Source organism: Peromyscus californicus, unplaced genomic scaffold, assembly GCF_007827085.1.
Source record: "Peromyscus californicus insignis strain IS unplaced genomic scaffold, ASM782708v3 Scaffold_4__1_contigs__length_199733344, whole genome shotgun sequence".
Taxonomy (NCBI): Eukaryota; Metazoa; Chordata; class Mammalia; order Rodentia; family Cricetidae; genus Peromyscus; species Peromyscus californicus.
The window spans coordinates 155,093,158-155,112,934 of NW_026294562.1; the positions used below are offsets into that span (position 1 = coordinate 155,093,158).

The 19,777-nt window shown below is 41.6% G+C and overlaps 2 protein-coding genes across 7 annotated transcripts in view; one reads left to right on the forward strand and one right to left on the reverse strand.

The window, feature by feature from the left end:
• Gtf2h1 (general transcription factor IIH subunit 1) overlaps window positions 1-7,894 on the reverse strand; it is a 30,588-nt gene extending 22,694 nt beyond the window's left edge. Inside the window, exon 1 of the mRNA XM_052714308.1 lies at window positions 7,494-7,894. The gene's annotated coding sequence lies outside the window, so the exon portion shown is untranslated. The remainder of the gene's footprint in view (window positions 1-7,493) is intronic.
• A 185-nt stretch (window positions 7,895-8,079) lies between these two features.
• The window catches only part of Hps5 (HPS5 biogenesis of lysosomal organelles complex 2 subunit 2), a 44,386-nt gene continuing 32,688 nt past the window's right edge, over window positions 8,080-19,777 (forward strand). For 3 of the 6 annotated variants that reach the window (XM_052714301.1, XM_052714306.1, XM_052714307.1), the window contains exons 1-5: window positions 8,080-8,351; window positions 12,766-12,921; window positions 17,340-17,450; window positions 17,576-17,640; window positions 18,295-18,487. In XM_052714301.1, the coding sequence (XP_052570261.1) occupies window positions 12,814-12,921; window positions 17,340-17,450; window positions 17,576-17,640; window positions 18,295-18,487 (477 nt within the window). In that variant the 5' untranslated portion in view covers window positions 8,080-8,351; window positions 12,766-12,813. Of the gene's footprint in view, window positions 8,352-12,741; window positions 12,922-17,339; window positions 17,451-17,575; window positions 17,641-18,294; window positions 18,488-19,777 lie in introns of all 6 variants that reach the window. The other 3 variants (XM_052714302.1, XM_052714304.1, XM_052714305.1) reach the window with 3 other exon arrangements.

The window sequence follows — 19,777 nt, forward strand, 5'->3', positions numbered from 1 at the left end:
TTGGATATCCAGCACCCACGTACATCCATCTGTAACTCCAGTTTGATCCAACACCCTCTCTGGCTTCTGCAGGCATAATATGCCTCTGGTACACATACATACACGCAGGTAAAACACCCATACAAATTAAAAATAAACAGATGTACAACTAACAAACCAACAAAAGGCATTCTGACTGTTTTAAAAACTGTATATGCCTACAAACTACAACCCAAACCACATGGAACACTTTTAGAACATCCCCAAAGCTCCCCCAAGGCTTATTTCTAGTTAATTCTTTCTTTTCTCAAGCAGCTAGTTCCTGATTTGTATCACCTTAATTTCATTTAGTATAGGAATGCTGGTAATGGTATGCCTGCAATCCTTGTACCCAGGATTGTGAGGAAGAGGATCAGAGTTCAAAGTTAGTGGATGCTATAGTAAGATCCTATTTTCAAAGTGGGGAGGGGAGGTCTTGAGGAAGAAGCAATGGCAGATAATACAGGGTGCCATTATAGGCTTTATTTAATCTCATTTAGTCTCGACTTAATAATCTTATGAAGCAGGCTCTATTGTTAGTTAGGTTTTGTAGACAAGGAAACTGGATGTGAGATGTTAAGATGTTTTTCTGAAGCATCCAATAAATAGGACTAGGTTTCTGTGTTTGTCAGGCTGACCTCAGTTACACTACATACATGTCATGTATGTTCTATATGTACGACTAGAAGGATAGACAAATTGATTTTTTCCGCCTGATTATCTATTAAAAAATATGTATGTATTTCTCCACTGTGTGAGATTCAATTCAAGATGACTTGAATTTAATCCCTGCCAAAAGATGACAACAGAGAACTGATTCCTTTGTCAGTTGTCCTTTGACTTCACAGTTAAGTTGTGTTTTTTGAGTTTGTATGCACACATGCACCCATAGACTGAATAAAATCACCTGCACTTAGGAAGAGGCGGCAAAACGATGGCTGCAAGGTCCAGGTCCGTCTATTCTACACAGCAAGCTCTAGGACAGCCAAGGCTACATACAGGGAAACCCTGGCCCAAAATGATCTAAAAAAAAAAAAAAAAAGTCCCCTCACCACCTCAAAAAAAGTCTTCCCAACAGTTGATTCTCTATAAAACCAAATGTAGAGGGCTGGAGAGATGGCTCAGAGGTTAAGAGCACTGACTGCTCTTCCAGAGGTCCTGAGTTCAATTCCCAGCAACCACATGGTGGCTCACAACCACTTGTAATGAGATCTAGTGCCCTCTTCTGGCCTGCAGTCATACATGCTGTATACATAATAAATAAATAAATCTTTAAAAAAAAAAAAAAAAACAAAAAAAAAACCCAAATGTAGAATAACATGTGGGTAAGAACTCAAACAGTTTTAGTTACTTGTAATTCTGCAAGAATAAATATTTACATTTTAATTTATAAATTTTAACTTTGTAATGTTTATGGAGCTAGGAAATATACTCCCCCAACCTCCGTTTTTCTCTGTGTAGCCAGGCTATCCTGGAACTCACTCTGTAGACCAGGCTGGCATCAAACTCAGAGATCTGCCTGCCTCTGCCTCCCGAGTGCTAGGATTAAAGGCATTGCAACACCACAGCCCAGCATCTGTTAAATGCTTAATATTAACTTTGTATTGATATTATAACAAGTAACTAAAAACGCTCACCCTGACCACAGAATGTAAAATGATACTGTGTACTATATAAAACACATTTTAGGAAACATCAATCGAAACCTGTGAAAGATTGGAGAGAAGTTAGGAGGGCGTTCCCACATAATTACCCCAATAATGTTAATCAGTAGTTTGAATAAAAGCACCAGCACAAATTTCCAATGAACTGGGCTGGGCTTGGAAAATAACAGAAGCACCTGAGTGGAGCAGGTAAAGAAGCAAATGAGGTAAAGAGTTCAGCACATCAATAGAACTGAGTTTCAGTATTTAAACAATGGCCTTTCCTACATAACACAGAAACCATTTCCACTAAAATTTATTTAAGGCAGGGCTGAGATGTAGCTTAGAGGTTGAATGCTGTCTCAGCATTCTCTAGGCCCTGGGCTAATCCTCCCCATTTAAAAATTAAAAATTTCAGAGATAAGTTATTGAACACTGGGCACAACTGTCAATTGTCTGAGAAAATTTGCTTGCCAAGTTTCTCTGGTCATCTGTAGTATCTTTGTTAAGTGTAAAGAGGACACATTTGGGAGAGCTAATAGACTCACTGGGGTTACCCTACAATGGCTTCTGTGATTTTCAGATTCCTTGGAGGAGTTTCCTTGGGTTACTCCCAATAGAACTCTCTAAGAGCCATAGTGTTTCTTTTGTGAAAAATATTGCTGTAGGCTACTTTAAATCTAATATGATCAATGAAGAGATGTATTATTTTATGGAATTATCTGTTACAAAACTTTATAGTTAAAACCTTGCCCGAAGCTGCATGTGTATGTATTTGTTTTCTGATTTGATACATTTTTCTCTCTCCCCTCAACTAGTTTCATTTTTTCCCAGTGGAAAATCTCTGAAGTTGTTACTGTTTTCTAATACTCTGCATAGCACTTACTCTGGGGGGTGGGGGTGTTTTGAGACAGGTTTCTCTGTGTAACAACCCTGGCTGTCCTGGAACTTACTCTGTAGACCAGGCTGGCCTGGAACTCACAGAGATCCACCTGCCTCTGCCTCTTGAGTGCACCACCATGCCCTGCTAATAATATTTAAGTAATTCTCCCGAGGCAGCATGTACAGGCAGGCCTTCATGGGTCTGCACCAGGTCCTTTGACTATATTACAGCTTCCAGTTCAGGGTTTTTATGGGGTTCCTGAGTATGTAAACGTGTGGGTCTCTGTTTCTTTTGCCTTCTCTTGGGCTATGTTCCTTCTGTTTGTTTTGCCAAATTCTGATGTGTTAGTTTTTGTTTTATCTTACTATATTTTATTTTATTATTATCCTTTGCAAGGGGATCCGGATGGGAACTGGAAGGAGCAGAGGGAGGAGAAACTATACTCAGGATATATTATGTGATAGGGGGAAAATCTATTTTCAATAAAAAGAAAAAAATCATTTAATGAAAAAAAAAAAAGAAACAAAATAGTCTCCAAAATCAAGGTCTTGTAAGTAAATATACAAAATTAAGGATACACCGGTTTTCAGAAAAATGTGTTGAATATGTACATACTATATAACATATTTCCTTAATATTTTACAATGTAAAGGCATACTAAAAACTTTACAAAAAAATCTCTCTGTTTTAAACTATAAGCATTATACTTCAAAATTCCACCACAAACAAACCATCATTTGTTTTAAAGATCATACTGGTAAGTGGTTTGAGCTCTTTGTAGTAAACGCAGTTTGGGTTCATAGTACCATGTTTTTCTTACAGATGGAACCCGGGAGTGAAGTTCTTCTCAGCCCTAACATCCCTGAAGTAGGCATTGTTTAGCATGAAACATTTTTTTGCTTTTATGTTTTTCGAGACAGGCTTTCTCTGTGTAGTTTTGGTGCCTGTCCTGGATCTCACTCTGTAGACCAGGCTGGCCTTGAACTCATAGAGATCCACCTGGCTCTGCCTCCTGCGTGCTGGGATTAAAGGCGCGTGCCACTGCCGTCCGGCAGCATGAAACAATTGACACTTTTCTTGAACCAGCAGCCCAATTTGGGATTTAGGAAATATGCATACTTTAAATAGTTCTCTTGACTTCCAGAGTTTTCTGACACACTGGAAATCATAGCATGAAATCTGTAACAGCTACGGGATCATTGTATTTTACCTTCCAGTATTACATACATACATACATACATACATACATACATACATACATACACATACATATATACATATATACACATACATACATACATACATACATACATATATATATATATATATATATATATATATATATATATATATGAAAAAACATGTATGTCTCCCTTGGTAGACTGCAAGCTTCACAAAGATTACGATTCAATGTGTTCTATTCATTATAGTACAGCACCCAGGAGCACAGCGTAATCCTCAGAAGGGTCTAATATGTATTTGTGACATTGAAAGAAAATCTTTATTAAAGAATACAGTTTTGCCAAGACACAAGAAACCTTTGCACAAACATTCTCAACTCAACTACAGGATACTATAGCTTTCTATTCATAGACCAGTGTCTATGAATATTTCTCACAAAGATTCCCAAAATTGGATCCTGCCCTAGAAAGAAATGTTAGGAAAAATTTACAATGGTCAAACAGAAATCTTTAATTACTGTCTTTGAATTTCCATTATCTACCTCTTCTTCTTCCAAAGTATACAGAAAAATAAACTCCTTACCATTCTTGCCTCCTGGAAAGGAGGTTTACAAGAGTGTGCTATATCTACTAGCATAAGACATGGATATCTGCCCAGATATCAAAGGCAGAGTGAAGAACTGCCATATTCAAGGGCGGCCTGATATACATGTTAAGATCCTGTCTTAAAGAAAACAATGAGTGAAAAGAGCTCTAGAATGCTTGCTATTAAGCAATCCAAAAATGTTTTATCAGTACAGCACTACAGAAAATAAAACTTTGGAAGTATGTAAAAAGGAACTAAATGTGGCTGGACAGACAGATGATTTATCAGTTAAGAGCTGTTCTTGATGAGGACCTGGGTTTGATTGCTACCACCCACATAGCAGCTTACAAATGTTTGTAATTTTAGTTCCAGAGGATCTGATGCTCTCCTCTGGCTTCCTCAGGCACCAGGCACACAGTTGGTGGGTGCACAGGCATACATGTAGGCAACCCCTGCCCCCAAAAACAAAACCACAAAAATTAAAAGGAAACCAAAGAGGAGTGTTATTGTTATAAGGATGGTTTCACAAACGAAGTATTAGGGAAAATACTAAGTGCATGATAGAAGGAAAATACCCACTAATAAAAACTGCACGCTGGTAACAGTATATCACTAAACTTGAGAACGCCAGTGCTGGGATCAAAAGGTGTGTACCACCACACCCACACTTTTTTTTTTGAGTGTAATAATCTTCCAAGTATTTTTAAAGAACTCAGACCTCCTCTGCATTCACTTAATTACCTTTCTTTTCTGCTGTGGAACAATCCTTTCTGTACATTATGTGAATATATGCTATGATTGGTTTAATAAACAAGCTGACTGGCCAATAGCTGAACAGGAGGACAAAGTTAGGCAGGAAAGCCTAACTGATAATGATGGGATGAGGAAGGGGGAGTCAGAGGAGTTGCCCGCCAGATGGAAGAACAAGTCGGATACACAAAATGGGATAGAGGTAAAAGCCAGGAGTCTCAGGGCAGCACATAGATTAATAGAAATGGGTTAAGTTGTAAAAGCTAGTTAGTAACAAGCTTGAGCTATCGGCCTAGCATTTATAATTTATATTGTCTCCAAGTCAGGTATTTGGGAAGTGGCTGTCAGTTATTTGTGAGCAGGCAGTTGGAACAGAAAAACTCCACCTACAGTTTTCTTTTTCTGAGATAGGGTTTCACTGTGTAGCCCTGGCTAGCTTGGGACTTATCCTCAAACTCAAGAGAATCACCTGCCTCTGCCTCGCAAGTGCTGGGACTAAAGATGTGTGCCACCACCAAGCCTAGTTCTTTTTTTTTTTTTTTTTTTTTGGTTTTTCGAGACAGGGTTTCTCTGTGTAGCTTTGCGCCTGTCCTGGAACTCACTTGGTAGCCCAGGCTGGCCTCGAACTCACAGAGATCCGCCTGGCTCTGCCTCCCGAGTGCTGGGATTAAAGGCGTGCGCCACCACCGCCCAGCCAAGCCTAGTTCTTAAAATTGCTTTTTTATATCTGTACTTCTACAGATATAAGAAAGAAATTTATATAAGAGAAATTCAAATTCATTGAACTGTTGCACTGCTCAGCTGGCCAAGTAAATACAGCAGATAATCTCTCCCTTTAAGTGCAGATGATATAAATTGGGTGTGTTGTCTCACGCCTGTAATCCCCTGGCACTTGGGAGGCAGAAGAGGTGTTGCTGAGTTCAAGGCTAGTTTACACTACACTGTGGAGATCCTGCTTCGAAAAAGATTCAAGCCTACTAATAGGCACAAAATTCTTTCCAGAGTTGTCCTCATAAGCCATTAGGATGCCACTAGAGGTTATATTTATAGTCTCTTGTATTATGATCTCTTCATGCAACTATTCTGGTTTTGGCTTTTAAGAATCTTAAGGTTGACAAATTTGACTCAGTGTTTTTAGGAGATGTCCTTAGAGACGGAGACTGATCCACCTAAATTCAGCTTCATTGTAGCTTTTTTACGATTTTTAAAAATCACAAGTCTGGGACAGGGCATGGTGGTGTACACCTTTAATTCTAGCACTTGGGAGGCAGAGGCAGGTGGATCTCTGTGAGTTTGAGGCCAGCCCGGTCTACAAAACAAGTTCCAGGGCAGCCAGCGATACACAGAGAAACCTTTTCTTAAAAAACAAAACAAAAAAAAAAACAACAAACATAAAATGACAAGTCTGGATATTGAGAACATTCCCTGGAGCCAGACCTTGCTTGGTGTGTTTTTTCATACCATTCAGTTTTCTGTACCTAGGCCTGCATGCTTTCCAATCAGTCTACAATGAGTTGTACCCACAGACCTGCAATTTTTTTTTTTTTTTGCCAGTTCTGGTGATGTAATCTAGCACCTTACACATGTCCAGCAAGCACTCTTAGCTTTGGGCTGCATTCCTGACTCACAAACCTTTGTTTTACCTTAATTTAAACTGGAGTCTTTGAATGAACAACAGAACAAAACACAACAAAAACAATAAATTGTGTATATGCGAGGGTACAACTTCCGGTAATTGGTTCTCTCCTTCCAACACGTGGGAACCAGGGGTGGAACTCTGGCTTAGCAGCAAGCACCTTTACCAGCTGAACCATCTCACCGCCGCCCTGGGCAAAAGTTTTAACATCTCTCTCCCATCCTTGTTTTACAGACGGTAAAATGGGCATGTAAGTGTCAATTTCACCGTAATTTAGCCTTAGAGAACATTGGAGAATTTATAAAAATAATCACATATTTCCATGTATAGATGGTCCATTTTACATTACATGGCTGTCAAACTGGTTATAACTAAAACTGGGTGTGTGGCTCACGCTTTAGTAACAGTTTGAAGTGTACGGGATGACAGGTGGAACAAAAAGACACGCAGCCACCAAGGTGAGGACTTCTTACAAGAATCGAAAGATTCTCCCGGGCAGACTTTCTAACGGGAAGGGCCTCAGTGTCCCGGAGAGGCCTCACTTCCTTCATTCTCAGATGAGTATGACCCGGTAAACCTTCGAGTCCCTTCGGCGGAAGAACAGATGCCTTTAGGCAGTAGATTAAGGGTCAGGGCACCTCCTTCCCACTTCGGGGTAAGAAGGGCAAACCACACAGCCAGCTTGTGGGGTCGTGGAGACTACTACAGCGAGGGGCTGAATCCGCACCGCTCCGCGCCCCCGGGGCCTGTCAGACCCTCACCGCCCACCCACCCCCATTCTTCAGTCTCAACTTACCAGGTGGGAGCTACTGCCTCCGGCCTGGGCTCCGTGAACCACGTCCGGTCAGGTTTAGCTCCGCCGCGCTCCTCACAGCCGCTGCAGGGACGAGGCAGAAACCCAGCGGCCAGAGCCGTCGCCACCGCCTCTGTTGCCGGGGGGTCTCGCCTCCATCGCTGGCTGCGAGGGCGCTGAGGGCACGTGACCGGAAGTGACAGGGCGGGCCTCCGGGGCACGTGACCGCCGGTGCGGCCGCCATGACACCTTCCGCTAGCTCCTGCCCTTCCCCCACCGAGTCCCGCCTGTTTTGCTTCCCATCTCCGGTCTCGGGTGGCGAAGAGTTTCGGGGATTCAGTTTGGCTCGTCATTCTGCCTAGAGAGCATCCGGTCTGAATTGGCGGCGCGTCCTAGGCCCGCGGCGGCTGTCCCACTGCAGGCCGCAGGGAACGTAATCGCGACCGCGGCCGGAGGGGGAGGGACCACGCGCGGGGAGGGGCGTGCTCGTCACGTGACGAGGAAGTGCCGTTAACTGCGCTTTCCCCGGTCCCTGGCGCCCCTGGATGACGTTTCAAGGGCGGGGCGGGGCGACAGCGATTCTGAAGTTCGGGTTCTGCTGTCAGTGCGGGGTGTGTGCGGGGCCTGCTTAGGGAAGTGGCCGCCTGGCTTTGGGGGCGCCGCAGCTGGCTTGTCAGCCTGCGGTTCTGTGAGCCTAGCTTGGAAAACCTGCTTCCCAGACTCCTATCCTCCACAGCGACAGATGCAGTTTAAAGTCATGGCGGCTTAAAAGGTAGTTGTGATTTACTAGGAGCTTCTTGTGGTAAGGGACTGCTCTGTTCATCCTGCATCTCCAGCGGCGCCTCCAGGGCCTAGAACACGGTAGGCACTCACAATATTGAATGGATGAATGAATGCATGAGTGAGTCGTTAATTTTTCTGAGACAGATTTTCCTAATCATTATTTCTTGAATAAGAAGATTCTCTTCTGGAAATAAAGTCTATTAATTTCCCTTTGCATAAAATTTCTTCAATTTTTGTTACCTTTGTCGAGTCTTTCCTCCCATGCATCTAGTGGGACTAAGCACGTTGTGATTTGCATTGGCTGTGTGAGCAGCAACCATTGTCTGCCACTTTTGAATTATCATCAAAATAATCCCGGGAAGTGGAAAAAAACGTTTTGATGTTTTGTGTGTTCTACTTTCATTTATTATTGGGGGAAGAGGTGACATGACATGGCACACACTTTGTGTAGTTGTTCTGTCTTTGAATTTTCTGTGAGTTCTTGGGACCAAAGTCACCAGGCCTGCACAGCAATAAACCATCTCTTGGGCCCTCCCTTTTTTCCCCTTCTTTTCTCTCGTGTATTCTGCTTTCAAACCTACATTTTGTGAGCGTTGTGACCCTTGGGAAAGCCAATCTTTTAAAAGATGTTAGAAAAAAAAAAAAAACCAGGTGCTGTTGGCGCACGCCTTTAATCCCAGCACTTGGGGGGCAAAGCCAGGTGGATCTCTGTGAGTTCGAGGCCAACCTGGTCTACAGAGCAAGATCCAGGACAGGCACCAAAACTACACAGAGAAACGCTGTCTTGAATAACCCAAAAAAAAAAAAAAAAAAAGATGTCAGATGTTCACTGATTTTTGGCAAACATTTGCTGCCATCTTTTATGAGGTTAGCGTTTTTATAAGTTTTGTTTTGTTTTGTTTTTAAATCTGCCAGCACACAGAAGTAATGTTTAAACTCAGCTTTTTAGAAAAGTAGAGCTTATTGGTCTGAGAATATTCAATGAACAGCATAACTAAAACTACAGTAGTTCATATTTATGGAAGGAAAGCAGAACAGGATATTTGAATAATAGGAGAAAGTAAGATGGGAGATGAAACTAAAAAGGAAGTACAGATGAGATCACATTATATGGAAAAGGAAGCTATTCTTTGCTTTTAGATACTACTAGTTACAAATCAGTTTTAAGTCTTCTCTACTCAGAATGTCAAGAGAGAGGCTTTCTTTTTTCCTGTGGACTTTCTAGGTAATGGGAATGCTTCATCGTAACTTCTTTATAGCTCACTCCTTACTTTTAAATCCGTGTTTTCTAGCATCTGCCCATAGTACTTCATAGGAATTGTATAAACTCTCCACACTACATCCTTTGGTTACTTTCTGCAGCCTACCAAATTAAGTTTAAGTTCCTTGGCTTAAGGTTGGAAGTGTTTTGTACCTTGAGCCCTATATGGCTACAGCTTTATTATTCCATTATTTATATTTTATATTTAACTGAGGACAAAACTTGTATTCTCTGAATACCTTCAGCCCTTTTCCACCCCTACTGTTTCAGCTGTCTGTCCCCTTTTCTCATGAGAAAGGCTGACTTGGGAATAGTGTTACTCCTTTTAGGACATTTTCTTTGACTTACTGTGATCCCTTACGAGAGCTATGTGTGTATTTACATATGTATGGTATTTGTGATTTTTTTTATTTGACTAGAACTGATTTCTGGAATTCTTTTATTTATCATGTCCTCACAACTGTCCCTGTTATTTTACTAACTACTTAATAAGGTAAATGACTTGGGACTGGAGAAACGGCTTTGTGGTTAAGAGCTCTGTCTGCCCTTCCAGAGGATGCTCTTCCAGACGACTCAGGTTCTATTCCCAGCACCCACATGGCAGCTCACAACTGTCTATAGCTCTACTTCCAGGGGATCTGACAAAACACCAATGCATATAAAATAAAAACAAATTAATTAAAAAAAGATAAATGACTGAAAATTTTTTCTTGGGTAGGGAATTGTCAAATATTTTGAGTATAGTCATGCTACATTTTATTTGCTTGTTTTAGAATACAATTCTTATAGAGGTCAAGTTACACTAAGAACATATTACTACTAGCAGAGACTAAAGCTGTATTACATGTATATAATTTAAAAAAATATCACAAGGGAGGGCAGTGATAGAACACATGTCATGTATTAAAGATTTTGGGTTTGATTGCTTCACTCCACAAAAATAAGAGAAACCAGCCTCTATATATTTTTGTATGTTTTACCACTGGAAGGTATGCTCTGAGAAAGTTAGGACTTTTTTTTTTCCTTTTTTGTTATTTCCTAAAACAATGTCCAACATATGAGTGATGCTCAGTATGTACTTGCTGATGGAATGAATGGGCTTCTAAAATAGTGTCAAAAATATAAAGCATAGACAAAAATACAAATAGATGCTTCTGAATTTTTTCATGGTATCTGTTTGCTTTAGGATTTTTAATTTTTTTTTGTGTATGTTGTTGTTGGTGTGTGTGTGTGTGTGTGTGTGTGTGTGTGTGTGTGTGTGTGTTCAAGCCCATTTGCATGTGGAGGCCAAAGGTAAAAATATCATCATGTGTCTTCCTTGATGTGCTACCATGTCAGGTTTTATGTGGGTGCTGGAGATCCAAACTGAGGTCCTCATGTCTATGCAGCAAACCCCTTACCTGTAGCACAAATCCTAATTGGTCTTAATAATAAAAACCTGTAGCCAGATATTGGGGGTAAATGCTGAAAGTTCAGTAGAGGAGCCAGCCACTACAGAGACTTTTTTTTTTAAACTTTTTCCAGACAGGGTTTCTCTGTGTAGCTTTGGAGCCTGTCCTGGAACTCACTCTGTAGACCAGGCTGGCCTTGAATGTATAGAGATCCACCTGCCTCTGCCTCCCAAGTGCTGGGATCAAAGGCGTGCGCCACCACCGCCCGGCTGGAGAGACTTCTTACCTCTATCAAATCCTCAGCCTGAAAGGGCTTGAGTTCCTGTCTCCTCCCGCCTTATATTCCTCTCTCAGCCCAGCCATATCACTTCCTGTCTCCACCTCCTTAATGCTGGGATTAAAGGTATGTGCCACCATGGCCTGGCCTCTGTGGCTAACTAGTGACTTGGCTCCATACTCTCTGATTTTCAGGCAAGCTTTATTTGTTACATCACAGACAAAATATTACCCCATTTACCTACTGTGCCATATTCTCAGCTGCTGCTGCTGTTCATCCTTCTTCACTAACCTGGTAATGAAGATTGAGAAGTTAAAATGAATGAGTAGCAGGTTTTGAAGCTACTGATGTGCCTTGTAGCTGCTTGACATCTGCCATGGTCAATTCCACTGTATTCTTTGACATTGCCACTGATTGGCAGGACCTTGAGCCCATCTCTTTCAAGCTGTTTACAGATAAAGTTCAAAAGACAGCAGAAAACTTTTGCACTCTGATCACTGAAGTGATTTGGTTATAAGGGCTCCTGCTTTCACAGAGTTGTACCAGGACTCAAGTGCACAAGTGATGACCTCATGTACCATCATGGCACTGGTGACAAGTCCATCTGTGGAGTAAAACCTCCTGAGGATGGTAAGAACCTCAGCTTGAAGCCTGCAGGTCCTGGCATCATGTCCGTGGTGAATGCTGCACTGAACACAAGTGCTTTTTTGTCTGTCATGTGTACTGTCCAGACTGACTGGATGGCAAGCATACGGTTTTTGATCATATGAATGATGAGAATTTTTAAGTCCAACAAAGACCAACAAGATCACCAACTTCTTTTCTTTTTTCCCACGTAAATTGGTGACATTTGATAACAACCCCCCCAAAAATGTACTTGAGAGTAGTTAAATAGATAAAATGTTTCATTTGGCCTTTACTGCCTTATATTCTTACCTTACTCATTCCTCTATGGTTTCTTTTATTAAAGCCTTTGTTCTTTATTGTTTTTTGAGACAGCTTTGGAGCCTGTCCTGGAACTCGCTCTGTAGACCAGGCTGGACTTGAACTCATGGAGCGATCTGCCTCCCAAGTGCTGGAATTAAAGGTGTGCGCCATCACTCCCAGCTCGAGGTAGCTTCTTGATCCTCCTGCCTCCGCCTCCTTCAGCAAATCCTACCGGCGTGCGCCACCACAACCGGCCCGAGGTAGCTTCTTAATGAAAGCTTCCTATAGACAGGTGATTCATGACACAAAGAAACACAGTGGGATTGCTACCTTACCTTTGAGGAGCTTGGCCAGTTTTCAAGTCCTACTTTTTTTCCTTCCTTAAATTGCTCCATAGTATAGTGGGATAGGACTACGGAGGGACTTGCAAATCCTGACCTAAAACTCTGAGAGTCGGGGAATGACACAGTGTGAATAAACTTTTGCGTATAATTGGGACCTAGGTGTGGCCCCGCCCCCCGCCCCCCCAACACCCGACTTCCAGGGATGGGCCGCCTTTTTCTCTGTTGATTGTTATTATATGTTGAATGGGTGGTAATTAATATTTTGCAGGTTTTTTTTGTTTGTTTTTTTCAGTGAGAAATCCTGTGTCAATTACAGAACAACCTTCGTCTTTTTGTCTAAATGACTTTTGTGCCAGTGATACCAGAAACCTACAGCCATGTTCTTGCAGAGTTTGAGTCCTTGGATCCGTTACTCACAGCTTTGCGGCTGGATTCCAGTCGTCTAAAGGTGAACTTCTGCTTTGAGACAGTCTCATGTAGCACATTACTTTCACTTCATATCCATGTGCTTGTGTGCTCTGCTATTCTTGCCCCTGCTCTGTTCTTGCTCCTGCTCTTTGTTTTGTGGACTCCTGGGGTTTTTGCCTGTTTTACCTTACGTGAAAGTAGTTCATTCTTTATTTTTTGAGCTATCACTTGAATTTTTTTCACTTCTGGAATACACTACTGTTGATTTTTTCCTCCTTCCTGGTGATCTTGCTGTCTTCTCTCAGGAAGTAATGTAGGTTATTGGCATTAAAATAGTATAAATGAGCATACCCCATTACATTTTGAACAACATGAGCCACAGCAGTTACGTCAAGAGGAGGACTTTGATACAACCCTGTATAGGGAATAAAGCAAAAGCCAGTTAGCTCTGTGGAAAGGACATGGCTCCCTGAAACCTTAGATTCTTGATTAAACGCAGGGAATTCACAGTGAAGAATAAAGTTTTAATCACATATGATTTTATTCTTTTTTTTTTTTTTTGGTTTTTCGAGACAGGGTTTCTCTGTGTAGTTTTGTGCCTTTCCTGGAACTCACTCTGTAGCCCAGGCTGGCCTCGAACCACAGAGATCCGCCTGGCTCTGCCTCCCGAGTGCTGGGATTAAAGGCGTGTGCCACCACCGCCCGGCATGATTTTATTCTTAAACTTTTGCTGTTGCCTTGAATTACCCCCTTCTCCCCTCCCCTTCCCTCCTTCCCTTTCTCTTCCCTGCTCTCCTCTCCTTTCCCTTTCTCTTCCCTCCCCTCCCCTCCCCCCATCCTCCCCATACTCTTCCTCTTCTTTCTCTTTTTGGAGACAGAATCTCACTCTATAGCCCAGACTTGTTGGAAACTCACTGTGCACCCCAGGCTGACCCCACATTCCTGGTGAAATGCCTGCCTCAGCTTCCTCAGTGCTGGGATTGCAGACCTAAGCCTGATGTGCCAGTGCAGATTTCTGTCTTCTGAGAAAAGGGAGAAGAGGAAACAGCACTCAGGCTAGTGCAGTCAACAGTGGTGAAGATCAGTATCAGAAATGTTTTCAGCTGCAAGTTATACCATACCTTACTGTTGGACACGGTCTAAGAGTGGAGTTGTGTGAGAATTCTGAGTGTTTGTGAGAATACACCAAGAAAACATGACAGTTTTTTCAAAGCACAGAATAGTTCTTGGAATGTATTTTTGTGCTCCTCCCAGGTGTAGCAGATAGAAATGAGTTTCCTTCAGCTGTTATTATTCCTGTGCCTCTACATGTTTTTACATGTGTGGCTTGTCCTTGTGATTGAACACCTTACTCATATTATTCTTTTTAACCCTCAGAGTAAAAATTGTCTGATGCTCTGAATAAAGTTGGCTAATGCATGAGACTTTAAGTCCTCCTCATTTGTAGGTCCAGCTCTTCCAGGTTCGTGCTGCCAACTAGAGTAGTAAACACTTTACAAATAGAAGTTAATGCAGGGAGGCAGAGGCAGGAGGATCTCTGTGAGTTCGAGGCTACTCTGGCCTACAGAGTGAATTCCAGGACAGGCTCCAAGGCTACACAGAGAAACCCTGTCTCAAAAAACCAAAACAAACAAACAAACAACAACAAAAAAAAAAACCCCTATTGGACCTCAGCATTACTAGGTTTAGGGTAGTGGCCCATTGAGGGTACTGAGGACACAGCATTCTTCATCTTCCTTCTCCCATCATACATGTTGGCTTAATTACAGTAGTAGTAGTATAATATCCTGCCTGATCTTATCAGCTTGTCTACATTAGTAACTGCAGCAGGAATGAGGGGCCAAGAACAAAGTTTTGGACATTTTCTTGTCTCTACTTTTCATTAGAGAAGACAAAGCTTCCAAGAAGTTCCTAGCAGCTGAATCTGCTGGCTGGGACTGAGTCCCTTGGCCACCCAAGGCAGCAAAGGAACCTACAAAAGTGAATATTTGGACTCATCAACTTCTGTGTTGGAAAGACACAAAGTTGAAGAGGATTAGGAATGGTTTTTAGTCAACCTACTGACACATTTGGACACAGGAATTCTGTACAGCATGGCCACAGCTTTCTGGTGGCTCAGGCAAGAAATGAGCAGGCTGAGGTTTTGAAGAGACATGGTGATGTGGGACCTGCATCTGAGTCCTCCCAGTCTCGTTTGCTATAAGGGCTTTGGATGTATGTGATGGTTCTGCAGATAGAAATGATTTGAGTAGCTGTTTTGTCCCTCATAATTATTCAGTTTTACCTCTATTGTGGTCATCACTGGAATGACCTGGCCAAATTATACAAACTATGAACCGTTTAATAACTGGCTTGTAGCAAAGAAATTACTCATTTATTCAAATGAGCCTATTCACCTTTTGTCAAAAACAATAGAGGTCCAGCCCCTATTTGTTTTCTGTCAGGGTCCCTGGAAGACTCTAACAACCAGCTGGGAATCTAATTTGAGGGGTATCAAATGAATCTAAGCACACTGAGTTCTTTAGTCCATACACTTTATTCTTCTAAATCAATTCTCTCTACACAGCTTCTTTTCTGTTCTCATACTTAGCTCCTCTCAGTCCCTCCTGCTGTTCTCTCATTTCTATCTAGTTCTTTCCATCTTCATTCTCATCTTTGTTCCTCTAAATCAATTGCTCCAGTGCTGTGGGGGCACCAGTTTATAAACACAAGCAGTAATTCTTTGGCAGTGCAGTGCGAGGCTTGAAGTTTTCAGGGTTGCAGAGAGAGTTGATAAGATCCCCACATAGAGCAATAGTTGTCAGCTTCGATTAACACCCCAAAGAGGGAGTGGCAAAATGGTAGTTATCTGGTAGGTTCAACTAAAGGCTAAGATCAATTAGGGAATCCTAAAAAGGAATTTGTGTGCTCAAACTATAATCTAGAAGTGGTTAGGTAAAATATTAGGAGTCTATATATGTCAGCATAAGCCACTAGTAAAACTATTTTATTCTTAGGTGCTGCCCCCACCCCCACCCCCGCCCCCACCCCCATCCCCAAGCTGCTTTCTAGTAGGGCAGGGGATATATGCTCGGTTGCTAGGCATATGTCATGGCATGTAGCATTTGGTTAGTAAAAGCACTTTCGCTCTGAGTAATTGCTAAGGAGGAAATCTAGGAATAGCATCTGGCTGAGATAAAGGACATAGGACAAAGCTTGGCACCTATCATCTTCCTGGCCTAGCCAGAAATCTCCTTGGGTCAGTCAGTGGGAAATAACTACTTTAACTCAGTAACTAGAGGCTGGCTAAAACACCATCCCAGAAATGTGAGCAATACATCTCTTAAATTAGGGTCTTGTGTAAATAAACCAGGATGAAGGTAAGGAGTTGAGGACTTAATTATTAGTGGTTATTTTCTCTATTTGTGGGTGAGATGAGCTAATGTTTATCTATGTGCAGCTTGTCCTTAGATAAAAAAATATCTTTGAACCAGGCAGTGGTGGCACATGCCTTTAAACCCTGCACTCGGGAGGCAGAGCCAGACGGATCTCTGTGAGTTCGAGACCAGCCTGGTCTACAGAGCAAGATCCAGGACAGGCACCAAAACAACACAGAGAAACCCTGACTCGAAAAGCCAAAAAAAAAAAAAAAAAGTATCTTTGTTGAAATACTTTTGTCCAGAGAATGGCCCTGGCCAGATGTAAGCTAATGAAGAATAAATACAGCTGGGGAAAGTTATTCAGTTACCCCAAAAGTATAGGGGAAGTTGTGCCAATTAATGATCAACCACACTGTTATAAGTTCTTTGTTTGTTTGTTTTTTTTTTTTTTGGTTTTGGTTTTTTGAGACAGGGTTTCTCTGTGTAGTTTTGGTGCCTGTCCTGGATCTCGCTCTGTAGACCAGGCTGGACTCGAACTCACAGAGATCCGCCTGGCTCTGCCTCCTGAGTGCTGAGATTAAAGGTGTGCACTGCCCAGCTCTGTTATAAGTTCTTGAGGGAAGAGTCGAATGGGGAAACTACAATAGCACATAAGAAATTCATTGCAGGATACAGCTAGTACATTTAAAAGCCAATATCACCAAGACTCCTTACGTCTTGGTTTTCTTCTGGAAAAGTCCATAACTTTTTCCTTACCAATATCAGCTGAATTCCTACTTCATATCTTTGTGGCTCATAGCAAGCTTTTTGAGATTCCACTAAAAGTTTAAAAGCCAAATGTTCTTTGGTATAGTTCAGTATTCTAGAATTATAAATGAGTGCTGTTATATTGTGCCCTTCTAGGCAGGGTAAAGAAGGAAGGCAGGCAGTGAACACAGACTTGCAGTACTTATTCCAGTGGCTAGGTTATTTTTAACAGTGTTGGGAATGCAGCCTAGGTTCTTGACCATGCCAGGCAGGTGTCCTGCAACCAAGCTGCATCCCCAGTGCATAGTGGGTGTGGCACAATCATCTCAGACTTGTCTCTTCATGCTCTTAGTGTACCAGCATAGCTGTGTCTCGGAAATGGTTGGCATTAGGCAGCACAGGAGGAGGACTCAATCTTATTCAGAAAGATGGCTGGAAGCAAAGGCTGTTTCTCTCTCACCGGGTAAGAACAAGGACATTCACACGTTGGTTGGAGTATGCTTCATGAATGTGAATTTTTCCAATGTCATCAATCATGTAGAGTAAAAAAAAGAATGGAAACAAACTGTTCTTTGTCTGATGTCCTAGGAAGGTGCAATCTCTCAGATTGCCTGCTGTTCTCATGATGATGATTATGTCGCTGTAGCTACCAGGTAAAACACTCTTAGAATGATGATCTTTTCTAAATGCATGTTAAACTGACAAGTGTGCTTGTTAGGATGACTAACCGTTTCATTTCACCTAGCACTGTACTGGTTTAGTACTGAAAGTTGTATCCTGGGGAACCAAATCTGCTCAGTGCCCAAACCGTCTGGGAGGGTTAGTTGGTCACCTTAGTATTGGTGTAAAATGCTGATTCAAGGCAACAACATCTAAAAGGCCTTAAAAGAGAATGGGAACAGGCACCTCTCCTTGAGGAGCCCCTACTCACACCTGGGTATGTCTTACTTTTCTCTCAGAGCCTCCTTTTCCTAATCTTCATGCATAAGCCTATATTAAAAGATTTTTAACAGTATCTCCAATCTTGCACACACACACACACACACACACACACACACACACACACACACAGACAGAGAGAGGGAAAACAGAAAGAAAATTTAGAACATTTAGATTCTCCTAATTTATTGATTTGATGGCTAAAACAAGGAAGTGAATGCTTTGATTTGTACCTTTTCCCCCTTACGAACAAGAGTTTACATTGTATTTAATATGGTTAACATTATGTTGTAATTCAGTTGTATCTTTTTTGTCATTGCCATAACTTTTTTTTGTGGTAATTTGATTTGCCTGAAACTTATCTGCAGTCAAGGTGTTGTAGTTGTTTGGGAGTTAAATCAAGAGCGTCGTGGGAAACCAGAGCGAATTCATGTGTCTTCAGAACACAAAGGCCGAAAAGTTACTGCCCTCTGTTGGGACACAGCTGTTCTGAGAGTCTTTGTAGGTGACCATGTGGGCAAAGTATCTGCCATCAAACTCAACAGTTTGAAACAAGCAAAGGTAAGGAACCACTCCAGCTCCTTGTGCATGTGCTGTGATGTAAGGTGTTAGCTTGTAGAACTTTGAATGGAAGGACACAGTTTTATTTGCTGTATTTCCTAAGCCTTGGAGAATTTCTCTCTTACTGACTGCTTCAGTGTAGAGTCCTGGCAGAAGAAATATAACTTCTATTGTCTAAATGGACATACCAGAATATTCTGGCTTGTCCCTCATAATCCATCAAAGTTATTATTTGTTTCCTGATACATATTTGATTCAAAATACAACTGAGCCAGGCAGTAGTGGGGCACGCCTTTAATGCTAGCACTCAGGAGTCAGAGGCAGACAGATCTCTGAGTTCAAGGCCAGCTTGGTCTACTGAGCAAGATCCAGGACAGCTAGGGCTACACAGAGAAATCCTGTCTTAAAAAACCAAAAAGAAAAATACAATTGAAGCCCTACATATAGCATCGACTTAATTTGCTTTTTATTCAAAAGGAGAAATACTGTCAATGGGTGAAAAATTCTCTTACATATTTCAAAATTAATACTTTTTTCCATTCCAAGTTCACAAATAATTACGAACAGAACATTGAGAAATTTCTGTAGTTAGGTATCAAATTATTTCACGGATTTTTATTTATTTATTTTGTTCTTTTGAGACAGGGTTTCTCTGTGTAGTCTTGGCTGTTTTGGAACTTAATAGGTAGACCAGACTGGCCTTGAACTCATAGAGATCCCCTGCCTCTGCCTCCTGAGTGCTGGGATCAAAGGTGTGCGCCACCACATCCAGCCTCACAAATTTTAAGTGAGGGAAACTTTAATGTCATTGTAGACAAATTAAATTCTGGTTTATTTTATTTATTTTTAAATTTTTAAGATTTATTTATTTTATTGCACGTGTATGAGTATTTTACTCAAATGTCTATGTGTTGTGCATTCTGGGATTGGAGTTATGGACAGTTGTGAAGAACCATGTGGGTTCTGGGAATGAAAACTAGTCCTCCACAAGAACAACAAGTACTCTTAACTGCTGTCTGTCTGTATGTCTGTCTATCTATCTATCTATCTATCTATCTATCTATCAATCTATCAATCAATCATCTATCTATCTACTTATTTGAGACAGGGTCTCTCTACGTAGCCTGACTGTCCTGGAACTCATTTGTAGACCAGGCTGGCCTAAACTCACAGAGATCTGTCTGCCTCTGCCTCCAAAATTCTGGGATTAAAGGTGTAAGTCACCATGCCAGCTTCATTTTTAAGTTTTTTGAACTTTTTTTTTTCTCTTTTCTTGGTTTATCAAGACAG